Below are 22544 nucleotides of genomic sequence, written 5' to 3'. Positions count from 1 at the left end.
TCAAGAAGAAAGGTCTGGAACAGATCCTTCCCTCATGGCCCTCAGAAGGCACCAACCCTGCCAGCACCTTAATTTCTGCCTTTTAGTTTCCTTAATCATGAGACAATACATTTCTGTTGTTTTAAGCCACTCAGTTTGTGGTACTTTGTTATGGCAGCCCTGGGAAACTCCTGCACAATCCTATTCAAACTCTTCTAGAAAATCATAGAGGAAGAAATACTTCCCAGCTCATTCTGTGAGGCCATCATTACCTTATACCCAACAGGAAAAAATACACTGTAAGAGAAGAAAGTGATAGACCAATATCTTTCATGAACATAAGTACAAAATTTTAAATTACATTTTAGCAAATTAATCCACCTGTGTGTGTGTGTTTGTGTGTGTGTATGTGTGTATACATATATACTTATATTTATTTATTTGTAATATCAGGGCCAAGTAAGATCTGTCTCAGGAATGCAAGCTTCACTTAATGTTTGAAATCAGTCAGTGCATTTCAGCATATTAATGAACTAAAAAAGAAGAACCAAATGATCGTGTGAAGAGATACAGAAAGAGCATTTAACAATCTACCGTATTCATTTCTGATAAAAAAAAAAAACTTTGTGCAAAGTAGAAATAGAATGTTCTTAAACTGATAAGGGACATTTATGAAAACATTAGCTAGCTTTCGCATCATACTTAACTGTGTAAAAGACTGACTGCTTTCCCCATAAGATCAGGAACTAGGCAAGCGTGTCTGCCCTCACCATGTGTATGCAACATTGTAGTGGGGATTCTAGCCAGTGCAATAAGGCAAGAAAAAGAAACAAAAGGTATCCATATTGGAAAGAAGGAAGTAAAACTGTCTTTATTTGCAGACAACCTGACTGTCTATGTAGAAAATTGTACTGAATCTACAAAAAAAAAAAAACTTCTAGAACTAAAAAGTTGGTTTAGCAGAATTCAAGGTCAAGATATAAAAAACTGATCTTATGTCTACTTACTGGAAATGAGCCTGAAATTAAAGATAAAAAATACCATTTACAATATCATCAAAAGATGAAGTAATTAGGGATAAGTTTGACAAAAGATCCATAAGATTTTTTTTTCATTAAAAAACTACAAACCGGGGCGCCTGGGTGGCTCAGTTGGTTAAGTGTCCAACTTTGGCTCAGGTCATGATCTCGCGGGTTGTGAGTTTGAGCCCCGCGTCGGGCTCTGTGCTGACAGCTCAGAGCCTAGAGCCTGTTTCAGATTCTGTGTCTCCCTCTCTCTCTCTCTGACCCTCCCCTGTTCTTGCTGTGTCTCTCTGCCTCAAAAATAAATAAACATTAAAAAAAATAAAAAATAAAAACAAAAAACTACAAACCATTGCTTAGAGAAATTAAAGAAGGCCTGAATGAAAGGAGAGACATATCCTATTCATGCATTGGAAGACTCAATAACGTTGAGATATCTCCCCAAATTGGTCTGTGCATTCAGTGCAGTTCCAGCCTTTGACACACATCATAAAGGAATCCCAAAGCTTTTGCAGGTAAATGGCTTGGTCAAAGTTTACGCACTGGTTGCACAGCCTTGCTGAGCTAGTGAGTCTGATAGTCGTCTCTAGAATGATATCCTGGAGTAGCAGGGGCTGCCAGGGGGTAGAGAGTAGGCCAGGAACTTCAGCTGAACTAGGAATGTCCCTGAGGCAGGAGCTGTCAGGGGTGGGCCAGATGGGAGGCAAAGATTCACCCAGAAGTTTGATAGCCACTGTGTGCAGGTGGTGGAATTATGGATGACTCTTATTTTCTTCTTTGTGTTTCTTTGTTGTTTCATTCCCCACCCCCACCCCCGCCCCAAGCATACTTAGTTCCAATATAATCAGAGGAACCACAGTCCTATAGTTGATTCCTATGGGGTATTGTTTTTTTGTACACCTGTATGATTTGAATATTTTACAAGGAGGTTGTGTTTATTTTGTAATCAAAAACAAAAGGCAGACAGGCAGAAAGAACATAACCTGTGGTTAAAGCAGTAGGTCTTAAGACACTGTGAGGAACTCCTGGTAGGGCCATGTATCGGCAACCAGGACATGGAAACCACAGTAAATACAGGACAGCCAAGCAAATGCGTGTTTCACTTGTCATGTTCTTTCCAAATCTGACTTCCGTTGGACACATAGAATGTCTGTCTCTAGTTAATGCACCAAGCCATCTTAGAACATTTGACAGAAGATTTAACTCCTTAATTCCAGGGAGGCAGATTGGGATCTCTAATTACTTAATTGAAAAAAGGTACACACTTCAGGCTGCCACAGTGTTTGGGAATTAATCTTTAAAACCTGACGGTGAACATTAAATTCAATTAGGGAGGGCGATTAGCAACGTTTCTTCTCTCCTTCACCCTGGGTAGCTTGGAGAAGTGGCTGACTGGTCTGCATTGATTCTGACGCTATCCTTGTGTATATATCAGCCAGGAGAGCCAAGTATGCATTTTTCACTTCAGAGGAGAGTTATCGGGCAATTTACAGATTGATGGATTTCCCTAACATGTCTCCATGGCTGATTCAGAGGCCCCCCTCCCGAGAATTCAGACCTACCAGTGTGCTGCTTTGCACCTTGGTGCCTTCCCCTCCTCTTCCTCCTCCTCCCCTCTCTCTCTTCTCTTTCCTTGTCTGTGCCTCCAGCTGGTCCAACTATGCTCCTCTGTCCCCTGGATTCTTGCAGAAGCTCCACACTGTCTCCCTTGCCTTGCACTCTCCTCCTGGTAGAGAAGCCAGAGGGGTCCTGTTTCTGCCTGGAAGGTTCTTCCTCAATTTCTGTATAGCTCCCATCATCCCCCCTTCAGATCTTCCTTCAGAGCCACCTTCTCTGAGAGGCCCTTCCTGGCCACCATCTCAACTTCTTCTGCTGCCCTTAGGGCCCCTTTCTTGCTCACTTACTACGCCTCCAGCCTTTACCCCTACCTTACATGCTATAGAGATTCTGCTGGTTTATCTTGTTTAGTGTCTGTGTCTTTGAAGGCAGGGGTTTTTGTCTTAGTTGTTTGCTGCTGAATAATGCCTGGCTAATAACAGCTGCTCAAGAAATGTTTGTTGAATGAATGAAGAAATGAATGCGTTTAACAGATGGAAACATTTGAACATATTTGCTTCAGAGCATTCTCTCTCTCTCTCTCTCTCTCTCTCTCTCTCAGAAAGACAGTGTAGTGTTCACAGTGCCCTTCACCCAACCCCATCCCTCACCCACCATTTCCCCAGAGTGACCGTCATCTTCATATATGTTGTTATGGTCTTACTACAAATGCACAAATAAGCTTGATAGAATTTTGCTTCATGTATGTTTTTAAAATTGTGTTGCAATACGTATCACATAAAATTTACCGTTCTAACCATTTTTAAGTGTACGCTTCACTGGCATTGAGCACGTTTACATTATTGTACAACCATCGCACCATCCATCCCCAGAACTCTTTCTGTCTTGCAAAACTGAAACTGTCCCCATTAAACACTAACTCCCCATTCTCCCCTCCCCCAGCGCCTGGCATCCCCCATTCTACTTTCTGTGTCTATGATTTTGACTCTTCTAGGAGCCTTATGTAAGCGGAATTATATACCCTTTTTGCCGTTTAGTGTCTGGCTTATTTCACTCGGCATAATGTCCTCAAGGTTCATCCGCGTTGAGCAGCTGTCAGAATCTCCCTCCTTTTTAAGACTGAATAGTAGTCCATTGTATGGAGAGACCATGCTTTGCTTATCCGTTCTTCTGTCAGTGGACACTCGGATGGCTTCTACCTTTGGGCTACTGTGAGTAATGCTGCTGTGAACGCTGGTGTGCAGGGATCTCTTTGAGACCCTGCTCTCCATTTTGTGGTTATATACACACAAGTGGGCTTGCTGGATCATATGGCAGTTCTATGCATAATTTTTTAAGAAACCGTCGTACCGTCTTCCATATAATCTGTGCCATTTTGCGTTCCCACCGACAGTGCACAGAGGTTCCAGTTTCCCCACACTCTCCCAACACTTGTTCTTTTTTCTTGTTTTTGATAGAAGCCATGGGTGTGAAGTGATGTTTTATGTGTTTTGATAATTTAGGTGGCATCTTGCTGTGTATATGAAGCCTGTCTCATGTAATCAATATTATGTTTTTTACTGCTTAGCCATTGTTAACTCTGTAGGTGTAGCTCATTAGTTCTACTTTATTTTCTCTATTAACGAGTCATACTTGTACCTAGTTTGGCAAAAAACTACATGCTCTGTTCTTCTACCATAAATTTCCACTCCGTGTTGACGTCTTCTGGTTGTTTCTTCTGTTATTTCTGTCCGTATTTCTTTTTTTTAGAATTTTTCTTCTCTCGTTTTTTTTTAAATGCTTATTTACTTATTTTCAGAGAGAGAGAGAGAAAGAGAGAGCATGAGCAGAGGAAGGGCACAGAGAGGGAGAGAGAGAATCTCAAGCTGGCTCCGTACTGTCAGCACAGAGCCTGACTCAGGGCTCAAACTCACGAACCGTGAGATCATGACCTGAGCTGAAATCAGGAGTCGGACACTCAACTGACTGAGCCATCCAGGTGCCCCTCTGTCCATACTCTTTTTTTTTTTTTTTTTTTTTTTTTTTTTTACAGTGGGCTCCATGCCCCACATGGAGCTTGAATCCATGACCTGAGATCAAGAGTTGTGTGCTCTGCTGGCCGAGCCAGCCAGGCGGCCCTCTGTCCATATTTCTAAATGTAGATGCTGCTATTTCATGATTGTTTCAGTTTGAGACCCCAGCTATCGACCCCCAATAAGAAAGAAAGGATCTGAGCTCTCTTAGCATTCTTTGACAGCTGCTCTTGTTTCCTTAAGCTCAGACATTTCCGTATGCCCAGGAAACATGCTTTCAGAACTCTGATCCTTTGCCTTGTGAGCACCTTGGGGAAGCAGCGGGATGAATTTTCTCGTCTTGAAAGGGAAGGCCGTCTCCACATCTGGTCTGTGGATGTGCGTGGGCGGAGACGAAGAACACGAGGCTTGGGTTCCCCACCGTAACCGAGAGAAGGTCAGAGAATACTGTCGTCAAGAACTGGGTGCGCGGCAAGCCCCAAGGAGCCCGCGCACCAGCTCCGCTCATTCCTCACGGCAGGCCTTGGGGTGGGGCTCTGACCCCCGCTTCACCCAGGAGGAGACCGAGGCCCAGGGAGGCCAGGCTGCTTGGCCAGGTCACACGATGTGCAAACAGAAGCATGACATGGGAGGCGCTTGCCTCCGAGGCCCACGCTCTGGTGGCAGCTGCTCTGCCTGCCTCTCGTGTCTGATCCTCTGAAAGCCACCTCAGACGATGGACAGCAGCCTCCCCTGCTTCCTGTATTGACAGTGGGGGTAGGGGACTGGCCCTGCTGAGCGCCTGTGCAGGCCAGGCCCAGAGCCAGCCCTGTCAGGCTCCGTGCTAACCAGCCTTTCCCCGGGGCTCCTGCACGAGCTGGTGCGCTGGTGAAGGGCTCTCTCCTGTGTGGAGTGGCCCTGGCTCTTGCAATGTGCAGTTCTACACTTAAGGGCTCGAGAGCGTGTTTCAGAAGCCACTGAATGTACATGGGGCTTTCTGCCGTCGGCTTTGTCGCCAGGGAAAGCCAGGGTGGGAATGAAGGATGGTACCTCTTCCCCAGGAAAAAGGACGGCTGGCAGATCCTGGCTCTTTGCCCGGTTGTAAGCACAGGTGTGGCAGGTTCCGTTTCGAATCTGACTCTCAAAGCTGGACCCAAGAGGATAGCCTGACTCGGTGCGGTGTCTACCTCAGGGCTCACGAAGCCCTGTCTGGGAGGACAGCCATCAGAGACGCAGGCGACACTGGGCTAGAAGTGTGAGCAGAGCGGGACATTTGGTGGTGAGCAGCTGCAAAGCAGGTGGGAAGGGCGGGCGGGGGAGAGGCGGGACTGGGGCACGCTGTGTTCTTGTGGGTCCCCTTGACCCCCGGAGGGGTTTTGGGAGAAGCTCCCCCTCAACTCACCAGCCCCGAAAACTTGACATTTCTGCACGGAAAAATTTAACAGCTAGATGTTGTTTTGATGGTAAAATAACAGGAATCTAGTTCCGCTCTGAGACCCTCTCCACCCCATAGAGAGGCCAAGCCAAGCCCCAGAGATCAGGCCTCCGCTTCTGACGTCTGGCGCTGTGTTTGCCTCGTAGGTGTGGAATGCTGTGGACTCAGGCCGCTGCCTGCAGACCTACTGCCTGCACAGTGAGGCGGTGCGGGCCGCCCGGTGGTCTCCCTGTGGCCGGCGCATCCTCAGCGGGGGCTTCGACTTCGCCCTACACCTCACGGACCTTGAAACAGGTGTGTTTTACTGCACTGTTACCCCGAGGCGCCCCTTCCTCGGAGCTGGCAGCTGGGTCAGCTTTCTCATCGGGAAGCTTCTCTGGGCCGTCAGCAGCCACAACTGCATATGGCTTCAGGGCAGTAGGAGATAGCCCTCAGGAGAGGCTCACATTGGTGAGTGCGTTTCCAGGGCATTTGCCTGGAACCACGACTCTCCACGGAGGGTTCAAGGTGGGCCTCTGCCAGTCTGCCCGGAGGACAGAGCCCCAAGGTTGTCTCAGCCCAAGCTGTGGGGCTGGATAAAGAGGTAGCTTTTTAATCAACTTCTGACATGTAATTTGTACCAAAATAGATTTAGCTTTATCACAATGTCCTTTGGTTGGAATCAGTTTAGAATTCCTGTCAATTCATTATCGTTGAAAGGCTGCAAGGAATGATTCCAGCTCATAAGGAAAGTCTGCAAACGAGTTCTGCTTTAATGCCTACACTGAAAAGGCATTTGGGTAAGATGGATTTGTGCTGGGTAAATCCTAAGGGGGCTCTTGACAAGCAGGGCGAGAAGGAGAGAGCAGTCAGTGGAAGGAACTTGACATTAGCGAGTACTCCTGTGCAACAGGCACTCTTAGCGCCTAATCCCGCCACAGCCCCTGCGTGGGGTCCTGTCCGTGGTCCTCAGGCGAGGACAGAGCCACGGGGTCGGAGCTGGTTCGAAGCCTCTGCCCCTGACTCAGGTTGGCTGGTCTCAGCACCCACGTTGCCTTCTCTTCCTTGGGCTCCTTCTGGTCACTTTTCTGCTGGACTCTCCTGCCGGGGCCAGGAGGGGAGGCCGGAGTCCCCGCCCATCCCCGGGGTGTCCCAAGTCTTCACATAGGCCTCCCATACCCCGTGGCAAAGGCCCTGGGGTCCGTGCCTCTCTCAGGGCCTGGCAAGCAGGAGACGACAGCTCTGGGCCCGACCACACAACCCCTCCCCAGCAGCTGGGAGGGGGCACGGCGAAGGAATACGGCGGATGGTGTAGGGTAACGGCGGGGTCTGTGTCCCACCCGGAGCATACTCGTCACTGGATTGCCGAGGCTTGGCCTCGAGGCTCCTCTGCCTGAGCCCCGTGCATCCTCAGCGGGGGTGAGGACAAGATTGGTGGCCGTGTCAGCGGCCGGTACTGTGCCACAGGTCCTCACCACGGCGTGCTGCCTGCAATCTTTTCTCCATTTTACAGGCGGAAAGCTGAGGCTCAGAGCAGGGAGTAGCTAGCTCACGACCTCCCCGTGGTATGTGGCAAGTGGGGATTTAGAGCCGTGTCTGCATTTGCAAATCCTATGTCCTTTCCACGGTACTGAGTGTATATGGGGTTTTTCTTCTCAACAAAGTGTTTCCCTAACCAGTTGTGGTCTTACAGTGCGTCCCACAGGGCCGATGAGGACGCCATGGCTCAGGGAGTTTGGTGCCACTTAGTCGATGGTGACCGCGGTGGGTAATGTCCTGACCACCCACTGTGTGCTAGGCCTTCTCCTGCAGCCTTACATCTGGGGTCTCACCCTTTAAGGCCGCACCACCAGAATCTTCTTTGCGTGCAAAAATCTGCCAGGCTCACTCCGTTGCCCATGTGCCCCGTAACCCATGCTCAGCATTGGAGATGCAGACCCAGGATCCACCCCAGAAGCTCTTGTCTGCCGGGGGAGATGGAAGTGTGGACAGAATCCCAGGTTGTGGTGATGGAGCGAGATGCAAGAACATGTAGCCTGGAACCTGGCAGGAGGCAGGACCCAGGACCCAGGGGACAGAGGATCCGGGTGGAGAAGGTGTGGTAGAGGAGGAGGGAAGCACATTCCCAGCAGACAGAACAATGAGGACAGAGTTGTTAGAGGAACAGGAGTGGAGTGTGTGGCGTTGTGGGGTGCAGGCAGTTGCAGGGGAGTCTGGGGGTGCAGGCCTGTGGTTCCCGGCCTGTGAGGTCTTTTCCTTTTCCTGGCCCCACTGCCCCCCCCCACTCCAGGGACATTGGGTGCCCATGGGTACCTGCACTGCCCACCCTCGGAGCGAAGGAGTGATGCTTTTCACATCCTGGCGGTGCTGTTGGGTTAATCAAATACGAGTTCATTTGATAACATTAATGGATGCTTAGTGGCCCTTTGTCATGATGTATCTTCTCAATCAACAGATGTTAAACAGACACTGCCGTGGCATGTGTGGGTATGTGTGAATGTGGGGGAAGGCTTCTGAGATTTTTGGATTTTTTTGAAGAGAGTCTTCCTGATAAGTTAGGGACCGCCACAGCAGGTGGCAGTAGGGGGCCGTTGCTGAGTTTGGAGCAGGAGAGAATCATGGCTTGATTTGCACTCTGGGCAGGTCTCCCTGGTATCTTCAGCTGGTTGGGTATGACCAGGGTGAGGTGGAGAGCTGGAGGAGGGGAGGGCGCATGCCTTGCCCAGTCTGTGGCAGAACTTCACTGGAGAGGGGCTCGTGTGGCCCCAGGCCCAGGGTGCTCCTCCAACGGTGGTATACTGGGTGGTGGAGGGAAGGCTCAGCCCCTGTCCTCAGGGCTTCGCCTAAGACGGGGGGACTTTTCCACTCTACCCTACTCCCGGGAATGGCACTCATCACCTGTTGAGAGCCGGGTTCCATTCACTCAGCAGGTATTTCCTGAGCACCTGCTATGGGTAGGACCTGGTGCTGGGGCTGTAGCAGTGAGCATGTTGGATATCCTTTGTCCCTCGTGGGGAGGTCTCAGGATGTGGACCTCACCCTTGGAGCAGCCCTCCAGCCCCGACATGGACTTCTCCTGCTGAGGGGGCTGTTGGTCTCTGTGTTTGTCGCCCTGACTAGTGTGGGAGTTCTTGAGAATGGGGCCTGCCCTGGGAGTCTTCGTGTCTTCGTCATCTGGCCAGGGCTGGCTTGGAGCAGCGACTTGGAGTGTGTGAGCAGAGGCTGGCCCTTGCTGGGCAGTGAAACCCATCGGTGGCTCCCTCCGTGCCTCCCGCCTCAGCTGTGTGTCCCCACCCTTGGCCCAGGTTGTCATAGATGCTGTCTTTAGCAGAGGCCGGTGGTCTTGGGCGGCCCCTGTGGCTCTCGGCCCGGTTTGACTTCTCTCGTCGTCCTTTCTCGTCACCGAGTCTGATTTCCCTTTTCACTCGATCTGCCTCTTTCCGCCCTTGGTGATTTGGCTTTTTCATTTCAATCTAATTAGAACTCCCTGCCAGGAGAAGGCAATGCAGGGCGTTCTCACCGCAGTGCTTTGGGAATTAGTCACTTGGTGCCCATTGTCGTTAATGGGAATTTGGTGCCAAGGCCATTTATCCTGGTGTCCTCAATCAATACAGTTAAAAATCTGTGGATTCTGAAATGTCAATACCCGGCCTGAAATATGGAGAGCCAGCCACATTTTATCTCGTTAATTTATAGTTCTGACGGGCTGTTGGCTTATAGGACAACCATGAATCAACACCTAAATAAAATCCACTCACAGATTCATTATTTTTGGTGCTCCCGCTTCAGTCTGTAATCTTCCTAACAAAACGTCTCTGATGCATTAGTCTGAGTGGCCTCAGAGAACCCTGGCCAGCTCCACCAGGGCCCCAGTGTCGCCTGCCTTATGAGTCAGCTGTCCTGCACACTAAATCAGCCCATCTCCTCGAAATCCCCTGAAGAACTTGTTCACTTCCACGGGCACTGGTCTTGTGAAGGTTCCAGCCCATCATGCCCCCTGCCCCCACCACTGGCAGGTGCCCCCCAGCCTGGCTATTGAGGCCTCATAGGTTCGCAGGGCCCCTGGAGCCCCCAGGGCTCCGACTTTGGGGAAGGCACCCTGTCTTCCTTCCTTTGCCCTGGTCAGCTCTCCTGATGTGCATCCAGCCTGTCCTGGACGTCCGTGCAATGGCACCTGGTCCCAACAGTGCTGGAGGCAGTGCAGTGTGACGGGGCACGAATGGGGTGCGAATGTGCACCTCCACTCACCTGAGCTGGGTGTCCTGGGGGAAAGTTCCTTCACTTCTGTTTCTGCGTCCATGAAAGGGGATAACAGTACCTGGCTGGTGGTGGGATTTTGAGGGGAATAGCCGAGAGAATGTTTGTAGGCACTTTGCAGAATGCCTGGCTCAGGTATGCACTCAGCAAAACATGTCCCTTCCCTTCCTCTGTCCCTCCCTCTGAGGCCCTTGGGATGGTGGGAAGTAATGCCCTTGTTCCTGCCGAGCGTCCAGAGAGCCCCGGTTGCTGGGCCATTTCTTCAGACGCGGCAGCTTTGGTAGCTCAGCTCCAAAAGCCCCCAATCTGGTGATCCCCCAGCCGGCTTACAAGTGTGGCCCTTGGTCCCCATGTGGGTCTGGGGCAGCCAGGAAGGCCTTCCTGGGTCCTCCCCGTGTCTCCTCCATGTGTTGCTTCTCCGTGACAAAATTCTACTGGTGGTGGGCTAGCGGCTTCCTCCTGGTGACGAGACGGCAGCTGCCCTTTATGGGGGGGTGCGTGTGCAGAACCCCCACAGTCCAGCCTGACCCGCTCTCCAGAGCTCCAGGCACCCAGTGCTGAGGAAGGTCTCTTCCCGCAGATAACCCACTGCCTGCAGCCTTGCTGTCCCCAGCCCCTGGCTAGCTCCTCCTGCTCTGGGGGTCCCTGTGTCTTTCGGTGGGGGGTCATGGTGCATGGAAATGACAGCTGAGACTGGACCCGTAAGTGACCATTTCTCTTGTTTTCCAAGAGGCGCGTTCTGCTGCCTCCCTCAGTTTTGTATCCTGATTGGGACTGCCGTCACAGAAATGCTTCAGGAAAGGGGACCGCCACATCAGCTGAGTGTGCACCGTGGGCCAGGCCCCGGGTGGTGTAACCCTGGTTCCTGGCACACTGCTTGGTCTGTATGAAGCTGAAATGGACAAAAAGATGTTAGTCCCTTTGCTTACTTATTACATTTTTAGTACCTACACTTACCTGTGAGGACAGTGTTTTTATCCCCATTTCATTGACCCGGACACTGAGGCTTGGAGTGCTTGGGGACTTGCTCGAGGCTTCGCGGCCAGCAGCAACAGAGCTGGGATCCACCTGTGGCCTGTGTGACTGGCAGAGCCTGCCTGTTGAAGCCCGGGAGTGGCATGCCCTCACCGCGTCGGTTTTTCCTGCCGAGGACGAACGGTTTGCTGAAGCCCACCCCTAGGGGGCCCTGCTTGGCTCTCCCCCGGGCAGCTGGCTTGCCACCTGTGGAAGCGATCTTGGGGCCTCTGGGAGGAAGGGGCGCCCGGACGGGTCTTGACCCAGCCTTCTGATTAAGTGACTGGCTGAAGGATGCTTCTCTGGCTGTCGACAGCCGCTGCTCCGGTGGGAGAAATGTTAGCCCTGGCGATTATAGTACATTTGGCATAGGAAGGGTGAGAAGCATCCAAATTAGAACCCTGACGAAGACCAGGAGCTCATGGGGCTTTAGAGGAGGGGCTGCAGATGGGGCTCCTTTTGGGCCGACTGGTGCCGCCCCTCCAGGCCCTGGAGGAGGTGCCTGCAGGGGGCCTGGGCTTCTCCATGCTTTGGCTTTTGAGCACCATGACTGAGTGTCCCCCGGCACAGCTCCGAGGGACTGGGTCAGGCACCCTTTAGGTACCTGTGGAGGCAGGAAGGCGGATGCCCAGCCGCATCGTGGGCCGCCGGGCGATGGGCACACTTGCACAGCTCCTGATGGTACGGGCACGTTTTGTGTATCCAGTCCTGTGGTCCTAGGGGTTTGCCGCTGGATCCAGACACAGAGTCTCTGAGGGGCTCCGTAGCCCAGTGAGGTCTGAGCCGACGATGGCCCTGGCACAGCCCCTCCAGTGCCTTCTTGCCCAGGGAGCAGCTGCGCACCTCCATCCGTCCTTCTGGTGTAGGCGGGACCCCCACAGACTCCTCTGCTTTTCCTCTGTCCTCATCCACCCCTCTTTCTCCCAAGCTCGTTCCTCCCCCGACGCCCTGTCCCTAGCCCTCTTTTAAACGTGCCCGTTCTCAAGTCTACCACCTCTTTGGCCCTGGGCCCCATTCCCACGCACACCCTTCCTCTTTCGGTCTGAAGAGTTTTTCTCTCCAGTTTCAAGCTTGTTTTCTCCCCCTCTTTCCATACAGCTTTGGGGCACGACCCTAGTGTTGGATATTAAATCCAGTGTTATTACGCGTCCATGAAACAGGCTGCCAGCCCCATACCTCACCCTGTGGGAAGTGCCCACGGGTCCTGCCACATCCCACACACCCCTGTCCTGTCATTTTCTCCCAGTGACACCTGTGCCGTCCTGTGGATAAACGAATAGCGGTTTTAACGGACGGCACTGTTTTGTGGACTACCGTCGCCCCACTGTGCTGGTACTCGGTCTCTGTGTGCACTCGGAGGCAGCCGCTGGATGGTCAGGCTGCCCTCATAGGTCAGACCTCCTCCGCCGACGGACTGGGAGCCTGGACGCTTGCCGTCGAGCGGGGCCTGCTGCGCCCTAGAAAAGCCAACTTGAGGCAAACCCTTGCGACACACCTTGTTTGCAAGTTGAGAACTTTTGTTTTCTTTTCAACTTTAGGGAATTCAGTCTCGTCCAGATCATTAAGAGCAGCAGCCAGACTTGATATAAAGAGAAACGCCGACTGCCGTTTCTTCTGTTGCTGCCGCAGCCGCCGTCTGGCAGGCCCGCCGTCCGTCTGGGGCCTGCCCCCTTATGTCACTCTGTCTTTCCAATTCTCACGACAGCTTCTTCAGCTTAGCTTTATTATCCTGGTTTTGTGGATCTGAGAGGACCACCAGCTGAGCCAGAGGCGCCCGCTCAACCACGGGGGACCTGTGGATGCACCCGGACCCTTCCCGGGACTCTGCCAGGCGTGCTGAGATGGCCCCTGTTTCTGATTCATAGAGTTTGATTTGAAAGTTAGTAAGCTCCTTTTCTCGTTAACTTTGAGTCAGGATGGTTAGATTTACAGCTGGTGGGGTACTTCCCAGAGGATGAGTGTAACGATATTGATTTTAGCGAAATGAGTCATATGCCGCCTGCCTGGGAACACGAGCTCAATCACCATGAGCCGACAGCATCAGCTTTCCCTTGTCAGCGTCTCCCCTGCATGTTCGTGAGTCCATGGATACGAACAAAGAGCTAAGGAGAAGGAAAGGTCACGGATAGCTTGCAGGCAGGCAAGGCGGGGTACGGAGAGCGGGGCTCTGGGGTTGGACAGGCCCGGCCTGGCTCCCAGCATGGCTGACTTGTGTGGCCCTGGACCAGTCCTCACCTCTCAGAGCTTTCATTTCTCCTGCTGTGAAATGGGCTAATGACACCTACTACAGAGGGCTGCACGCAGGCCTGGAGGTGACAGATGCCCGCTCCCTGCAGAGGAGGGCATGAACTTCTTTTCTCTTTCTTGGGGTCCCCTACTTGGGTTTCATCTGACCTGGATTAAATGTCTGTTATGTGCCAGGAACTGGGCTGGGGGCCAGACATGCTGAGTGGAAGAAGAGGACCCGTTGGGGACTCAGAGCCCTGCATGACGATAGGGTCCCCCAAGGTAGGCATTAGGGTGGACAGGTGGTGTTGCCCCAGCCACATGGGTGGTCATCTGGGTCTCTACCTGAGAAAAGAAGAGGGGAACCTCTGAGGAATTTCCTGGCTAGTGTTACCAGCTGCCTTATCTTCTCAATATTGGTGATGGGGTAGTAATAATAGCGTCAAGAGAATAAATTGAGTTTCTGCGTATTTTTGCCCTAATGACAATTTATGGTTTATTTGTATCATTATTGATTCAAGGAGGAAAAGAAGTGATTTTTCCTAACTCCAAGAGGATCTGAACAGTTCTTATACTGGTTGAGTTCATTATAACAAGATCAATAAAGTCAGTGTTAGTGGATTAAATATTTTAAAACTCAATTTCCCATAAGCAGCATACAGTGAATAAATAGACCTTTCTGTAACAAGCATGTAACCAAGCAAGATAGTCTCGAGGTTAAAGGTTACATAGCAACTAACCATTGTGCTTGAGGTAGCGTCGTGAGGGAGGAGAGGACGTGGTGAAGAGGGCACTCGATGTAGGAACATGTAGAGGAGGAACAAGTCTGACAAGAAAGGACCTTCACCTCACCTCGGCTGGGAACAAGACAGTCTCTGATAAATATTTCCAGCCTTTATCTATGTCTCTTCAACAAAATGTAAAGACTAGCCCAAGGCACTGTATTCTCATAGCCTCAAGACAGAAACTCCAAATCATTCCTCTCTCAAGGTTCCTGCTGTTAAGAACTTGTAGCCCTTGGTTTTAGGTTTTAATTTAACCAAGGATGAATTCAGTAATTTGGGGGTTAACTTTTTCCAACAATCATAGCTCCCTTTTGTTGTTTGCTGTGTCTGCCACGCCCTCCAGAGCACTGTACGCCTTATGGATGCACGTCTGTCGCGTGTGGTCCCCGGACAGCCTGCCGTTTACAGACTTGGGCAGGTCCCTCTCCTGGGGTGGGGCCTGGGTCTGGGTGACTCTCAGCCCCTCTGCTGCACCACCTCCTGTGCCGAGCACGGTGCCGGGCAGGGACGGCTGGGGTCCCCGACTTCTGAGCCACAGCCTTGTGCTAGACCTCCTTCCCCGGTGGAATCTCCCCCTTTGTGTTTCCCATGAGCTATCTGGAAGCTTATCAAAAATTTTAAAATCTTTTAGTTTTGGACCCTTTTAGCAGATACAGCAAAGGCCTAGTTCTCATAAGCAAAAAGTAGGAGAAAAGATAGAAAGCATCGCTTGTGTTGTAACGGGAACATTAGAGTACTTACGAGACTCGAAGGCTCTTCCCAGTCTCTTTGGAAGGTTGAAGAATAACATGCAGAAATACATGCATTTTTTTTTTTTTTAGCAGAAAAAGCTCAGTCCTCATCTTTTAGCAACTCAGCTTTTGCTTTTCCTCCCACCTTTTCCTCATTGTTGGCAAGACTGTATCACTGCACTTTTTGAAAAAACATGCCTAATTCACTGCTGTTTCTGAAATAAGCATATGGTTATATGCCATGGTCCAAGAAACAGGGAAAATTTTTCTCTAGGCAGTCCGTTTATTTTTCCTTTTGGGCTTAAGGACTAGCAGTGACTCTGAACGAGCAGGAGGGCCACAGTAGGTACTGTTGCCTGTGCCAGGAGGAGATTTCTGGCCGGGGCCTTTGCAGCAGCGTGGGGGCCACAGTGGCATCTGTGTGCTCCTTTTCCATTGAGGGGACATGATGGTGCTCCCTTTCTTCATCCTCCATATGGGTCCCCTGGCTACCTGGCTGGGGCAAGTGCCCTGAGGCCTGAGCTGCAGTTCCAAGGCCTGTCCCAGCAGGTCTCCGTAAGTGCCATTCTGAGTCCCGGCCGTGGGGAGACCTCCATCCTCCCTAGGAAGGGGCATCTCTAATCGGGCATAGCATGGGTGGTCTCTGACCACCAACTATAGCTTGATGGGTTTCAGGAAAGAAGAGGAAGCTCAAGGAATATCGGGTTTCCGCTCAGGTTAATTCCCCAGGATGTGAGTTTTTGCTTGAGACAGTTGCTTGTCTGTTGACCTAACGAGACACGTAGGACCCAGACTCCTGTAAGTCTGCTCATCTCTCTGATGCCTGGTTAGAAGGATTCTTTATTTAAAAAAAGCCACACACACACAACATTATGACAACGATATTGGTGTAACTTAAAAAATGATCTTACTACCCCTAGAACAAACCACTTCAAGTCGGTGAATCTCTTCCCAGCCTCTGCCCGTATCAATCCCTTCTTAATACTTTTGTGATCCAAGAACAGGTATCAGGCATTGTCTGTCTTGCCAAAGAGCACGGTTTGTGATTCCAGTTTTGAATGGCTTTTCGACATTCCACCAGGCAGAGACCCACATTTGCCTCAACTGCCCCCTTGGGCTGGACGGCTAGGCTATTATTTATAGGCCCTTCACCATTACGGATGACAGGACCCACAGTGGCCCCTCTTCACATCATAGTGACACAGGATGACCATGAAAGACTTTGTGCACTGCCCGTTTGAGTGGAACAGTTAAGGGGCTTGTTGAACTTCAAGAAGTATAGAGGCTCCATTTACAAAACCTCAGGTGTTTCCAAAGTTTTCTCTGATGACAAGTGACTGCAAACTGTAGGCCCCTGGAAGATACTGGAAAAAAATCAACATAACCCTTCATCAAGGGAAAGGTGACACTTTAATGAAGAGCTTTCCCAAAAGTTTGTACTGTGGAAAGAACATTTTGAAAAGAGATGTTTTTGTTTCCACCATCTTGTAATTTGTTAACCAAAAACTATGTGAATGTGTCACCTATTAAAAACACTAATATCTGCACCCTTAACTTGGGAGCAGTTTTTCTAACCTGCTTCAAAATCCTTGAGATGACAATGTCAGTGGATTTTGAATTGGGCTATTAAAAATATGAGAATGCAGTAATACCCTGTGATGAGTTGCAGGAGCCTTTTTCTGACCTGAGGGGAACTGGGGCCTCACTCGTAACATGTTCACAAAATCCTTTGTATCAGGGATGGACAGAAGCGGACGGTGTCTCCTTTGTTGCCAGTGGTAAGCATCTTCCAGCCGGGTCTGTGCATCTCTGGGAAGAGTCTTTGTTAGCTCTGATGACCTCAGAGAATGGACTGGAGCCCTAACGGGGCTACTTTCAAATCATTGAGCCACAGACAGTTTTCCTACCTTTGAAAAAAAATGGGAGTGGAGTCAATTTGGTAGCTCTCACTAAAAACTCGTTTGGTTTAATGATTTCACAGAGGTTTGTTGATACTCTTAGAAAATGGCACATTAAAATATATTTTATGATTTTTTAAAATACAGTTTATTGTCAAATTGGTTTCCATACAACACCCAGTGCTCATATTTTAAAATATTGGTTATTGTGTCCTTGTCTCTCCTTTAAAATAGTTTACTTTTGGTATCTTAATGCGTACAATTTATTCGCACGGTAGCGCGGTATGTAACTTACAAGCAAACACGCGTCCCCGTGATACGTGCTGAAGGGCTGTCCCCTGTTGGGTGTTGCTGTCAGACGAGTGCAGAGACCATGGATCTAGGCAAATTGGGTTTAGAAAGGCTCCTGCTGTAACTCAAGACTACCAGTCGATGACCTTTCATTTCCTTACCTGGTGAGCTGGTAGAATGCTGTGTGTGGGGGTCCTGAACACAAAGCAGGGCAGCCTTCTGGAAGTGCTTTCTGAAATGGATGAGCAAACATGGCCTCTGGGTTCCCGTGAGAGGAAATGATGCTGGAGATCTTGGCATCACGTTGGTCTCCACGGCCACCAGCTTCATGTGTCCCTAACCGCCCACGGCCTCAGTCCAGTGGAGGAGTTTCTGTGGGCCAGGGGCAGTCAAGGTTGTCCCTCCTGGGCAGTGGGAGCCATTGCTGACATATCTGAGGGAAATCACCTTCACGCTCTTGGTGGGTGTTGCATAGCAGGTGCCATGCCTGTGAGATGGCCTGGCCCCTGGGGACGTTTCCGGTGGTAAGAACAGTTCCCAAGGCCGGTCTGGTTTCTGGTTGCATTTTCAGTGGGGTTGAATGGAGCACACGAGAACTACAGCCAGTGCCCTGGGGCATAATGTGGCACAACATAGAGGAACGAGTGCTGGCTTTTGGAACCCAACAGACCTGGGCTCAGGGTCAGAGATCTGCTCCCCACACACCCTGAGTTCAGCCTGTTTATATCACTGACGTCTGAAAGCTCACAGTGGCGAAACCGACATTTTCCCCACCATATGTGTGTGTGTGCGTGTGTGTGTACACACAAATGTTTTCACAGTGCACGTGAGCGCTCGACAGTGGTTTCATGACAGATATGCAGAGGACAAGGACCGTCTTGAGTCCTGCAGAATCAGTGAGACCCCAGTGGGCCACACTGCCTGTCCATGCTGGCTCCCGGGCCCTGTGGGGTCATGCTGTCACTTGTTGCCCAGAGTATCATGCTACCATTACCAGCCACTCCCTGTAGCAAATCATCCGTGGTCATGAATGTAAGGTCATGGTTGAAAGATGGCTGATCCCACAAAGATCACTTTGGAGCATCTTGCTTTTTCTTTTTTAGAGTCCTGGGTAAATACTCTCCGTTAACTGTTCGGCTTTGACAATGTTACTTAAGCTCCCTGAGCCTTGGCTTTTCTTCAGTCGTAGAGCAGGTTTTGAGCGGTTGTGTGGTTTAAATGAGTTGATAGGCAGTGTCGATGGAACACAGGAAAAGTGATGTTCGTGGGTCCAGCCGTTGGGTCAGCCCTGGGGGGCAGTTTGGCCAGTCAGGGACGGGGCTGGTCAGAGAGTGAGATTCAGGTGCCATGACGTCTGTTGTGCTTCCAGAAAGTCTCATGGGCCCTTGGGCCCAGAGCTCTATGTCAGATGGCATCTTAGTTTTAAGACATTTATCTTGTGGTCCGAGTATTTTTTAATGCTCTCTTCTCTTCTTTGTGTTGTAGGAACCCAGCTCTTCAGCGGTCAGAGTGACTTTAGAATCACTACTTTGAAATTTCACCCGAAAGACCACAGCCTTTTTGTGTGTGGAGGCTTCAACCCCGAAGTCAAAGCTTGGGATATAAGGACCGGCAAGGTGATGCCCGTCTTCCTCCCGTGGCCTCTCCACAGGAGAGCTTGCCGCGGCGGTGTGACTGACCGGGGGCGGGCCAGCATCTAGGTGCAGGACCCTGGAGACGGGGTAATTACCACCTGACGTTGCATCGGTGCTCAGTGTGATGTGTATGTGTTCCGAAAGAACGTTCTTGAGTTGTTAGAGTATTGAAACATCAGAGTTGCGGCTCTGAAAACATTTATTGAGTACCTACTGTGTGCAGATGCTTCCAGATGATATAAAAGGAATTAGCCTTTGGGTTACTCAAGGGAATGACGTGCGGTTGCAGATAAGTGGTGTGGAGCACTGCTGTATGTATGTCTGTGTGTGTGCGTATGTGTGCACGTGTGTGTGTGTGTGAGGGGGAGAGAGAGAGATGGGTGGGGGAGTAAGGGAGGGACAAGCAGCCATTCAGAGGGCGAGGGCTTTCTGCTTGATGTGAGGAAGGCTTCTTGGAGATCACGTGCCTTCTGGGGCTAAACGGCTGGTGGCGATCAGTCCCACAGAGGAGTTTCCACCCCGCTGCTCACCAAACTGCTGCTTCCGTTGCCCTCACCCACTTAATAAGTGGCAGCTCCACCCTTCCAGGGATTCGGGTCGGAACTGTCAGAACCGTGCCTGTCTCTGCTCTTCCTGTCTCCCCCACATCCAAGTCACGAGCATATCCTGTGGTGACTGGCTTGAGCTGCCGTTGGCTCTTACTGGGATAATTGCAGTAGTTTCCTATGTGGTAGCTCTTTCCCCACTCCTTATAGTTTGTTCTCAACATGGCAGCCAGAGTGTCTGTCACAGTGTAAGTCTGATGTGCCTCTCCCCTGGTCAGAACACTCCAGGCTCTGATCTCACTCATGGTAAAGGCCAGTGTCCCCACAGTGGCCTTCAATACCTACATGAGCTTCCCTTCCCCCTTCTCATCACCTCCAGCCCCACTGGCCTCCTTGCCTTTCCTAGAGCACACTAGCACGTTCCTGCCTCAGGGCCTTTGCACCTGCTGCTCCTTCCACCTGGAATGCTCTTCTCCCAGTTTTCTCTGTAGAGGCTCCCTCTCTCTGCTTGGTTCTGTTCAAATGCCACCTCTCCTGTGAGGCCTTCTCTGATCACCGTGATGGTCACCCTCTGGCATTCACTAGTCCCCTTTGCCCCCTCACTGTTCTCCCTACTATGTATCATCACCCGGTGTACTGTGGATTTTACATGTTTATCTGCTTGCCTGTCTGCCTTCACTTGAACATAAGTTTCTCCAGGGAGGGATTTTTTTTTTCTTTAAAAAAACTTTTTTTTTTAATGTTTATTTTTGAGAGAGAGAAAGAGGCAGAGAGAGGGAGACACAGAATCCGAAGCAGGCTCCAGACTCTGAGCTGTCAGCACAGAGCCTGACGCAGGGCTCAAACTCACGGACCGCAAGACCATGACCCGAGCCAAAGTCAGACACCCAACCGACTGAGCCACCCAGGCGCCCCTCCAGGGTAGGGATTTTCTGTCTATTTTGTTTGCTGTTGACTTGTAGCCCTTAGAACAGGGGCTGGCACGCAGTAGACACTCAGCAAGCCTCGGATGACCAAGTGAAGGAATGAGGGAGGAAGGCAGTCATGCAGAATGTGTAGGTATAGAAGGTAGAAGTGTCAAATGTGTGCAGGGACCAGGGACTGGCTTGACCTGGTGGGGCATGGGCTCCAGGCAAGGGCACCGGCCCCAGGCAAAGAGGCTTTCAATGCTGTGAGTCCTGGTTTGGGTTAGCAGGGAGAAGCCAGGCCTGAGAATGGGTGTGTGGGAGAGTAGTGAGGAAGAGCCGTGGCCCGATTCCCTCTGGGGGTGCGCCGTGATTTTAGGCGGACTTGTTTTCAGGGTCTGAGAAGCACTACTCTGGTCTGAAGGAGGCACGCGGCCACTTGAGTCCTACAGGGTAGTTTATAATAAAACCCATGTTAAACTTAACTTTGAAAGGAGAAGGTATGGAATGTCAGTTTGCCCTCCTGCATTTAGGATTCAGGGGTTCAGTGGTCCCACCCTGAAGGGCTCAAGGCTGCTGCAATGCTAAAAGGTTCTACCTAAAGGCTTTCCCTCCAGGACTGCCTCCCGCCCCACCTTGGATTTCCCGGATTTGAAGGTCAGGTTGGCCACTGCAGGAAGACACTTTCCCAACAGGCTGTTGGAAGGGGCTGCTGGCATTTTGCGAACCTAAGAACACAGGCAGTTTCTTTGAAGAAAATGTGAAGTTTTATCCATAGGTGTCTTGCTTAAAGTACTTCACAAGTGGGAAAATTAAAGCACAGAGAGATGTGCTCTTTAAAAAAAAAAATCACACATTTTTCTTTTACAAAGAAACTTCTTTTTACAAAAATATTTGGAAAAGAGAGAAAAATTTCACATAAAGACGTGGACACAGTGGAATTAAAAAAAAAAACAAAAAACAACCCACTAGAACACTTGTATTTGGGCTGCATGTGTTGGAAACTCTTAGTCATGCTGTTTGAAGTGGGGCCTTCGATTACCCAGCCCTGCTGACGGCCGCGTCCCTTAAAGGTGTGCTTACTGTTTTTAGCCTCAAAGACCAAACACGTAAGAGATTACTCACCAAGGACGCCATCTGATTTAAGAGTTTGTTAAAAATATTGGATTTTCTCCTAGGGCAGACGCCATCTGACAGGCTCTGAAAATGCTGGGGGAGAAGCAATTAGAAGCAGATGTTGCTGTGACTGGTATTGGCATATTTGCGAGTGTCTCCCAAGCTAATAATGTTGGGAAAGGGATCTGCACAATGTTTGTTTTTACTTCCCCTTTACTAGCAATCCAACTGCCTCTCCTCTCCCTCTGGGTCACGGGGCTAGTTCCATTTTGCATCAGCCAGGCTCAGGGACAGCTCTCTTGCTTCAGTTTCGTTTCCTCTGACAGGTGTTGCCTGAGTGTCTCAAGTGGGAGTAATCGGAGGACCAGAGAAGAAAGGCACAGCCTCCTTGCCCTCCTGGCTCCCACCTGGGGTGGCTCCCACCTGGGGTGGCTCCCTTTTCACCCCTCGGAGCTGCCTGCGGTATGTGGCGCTGTCCCTGGTGCTGAACTCTCCAGCTCGCTCCTGTGTCGATGAACATGTGGGGCTGAGCAGCTTGGCTGATTTGTTTTTGTTTTAAATTACCTTCAGGGACAGTGGTGGAAACTGCAGGTGCAGGCAGGAGGGACAGAGAGCTTAGCTTACAATCAAGACCAGCTCCCCCTTTTAAATACAGCAGGAGGAACTGTTTTCTTGTAAAAGTAATATGCAATCATGTGAAAAAACTGGAAAGTAGAGAGAAATAAAGAGAAGGGGTAGTCTAGCCAGCTGAATGAAACATTAGTAACATTCTAGTATTTTTCTTCCGCTGTTCTTTTCCCCTGTGTGTGTGTGTGTGTGTGTGTGTGTTCTTAAAACGTTGGTCTGATTTTTATACACAATTTTATATTTTGTTTTTTACATAGCACTGTCAGGGTTTTCCTTGTTATCACAGACTCTTGTAGAATTTTCAACACATCCCTTTGATGCAGGGTGCTTACCTGACTTGCTTCTTGCCTTCTGCCTGGTGTTCAGAGCAGAGTCTGACATAAACAGGCACTCAGTAAATATGGATCCAATGGGTCGTTTTCAAAAAACCATTTCCCTAGGTTGGATAGTGAGGATAGTTCCTTTTTTTTTTTTTTTTCCTGCCATTTAAAATTAATAGATGTGAAGGTAGAGATTGGGGTGAGCAAACTACAGCCCAGGGCTAAATCCGGC

The 22544-nt window shown here is 50.3% G+C and overlaps 1 protein-coding gene across 4 annotated transcripts in view; it reads left to right on the top strand.

Moving 5' to 3' along the window:
* The window catches only part of WDR25 (WD repeat domain 25), a 137590-nt gene that overhangs the window by 77688 nt on the left and 37358 nt on the right, over positions 1–22544 (top strand). For all 4 annotated transcript variants that reach the window (XM_049612155.1, XM_049612157.1, XM_049612153.1 and 1 more), the window contains 2 exons: positions 6131–6278; positions 18651–18781. In XM_049612155.1, coding sequence (XP_049468112.1) covers positions 6131–6278; positions 18651–18781 — 279 coding nt within the window. The remainder of the gene's footprint in view (positions 1–6130; positions 6279–18650; positions 18782–22544) is intronic.

This window comes from Panthera uncia, assembly GCF_023721935.1.
Source record: "Panthera uncia isolate 11264 chromosome B3 unlocalized genomic scaffold, Puncia_PCG_1.0 HiC_scaffold_1, whole genome shotgun sequence".
NCBI lineage: Eukaryota > Metazoa > Chordata > Mammalia > Carnivora > Felidae > Panthera > Panthera uncia.
This window is presented reverse-complemented; position numbering and strand designations above follow the sequence as displayed.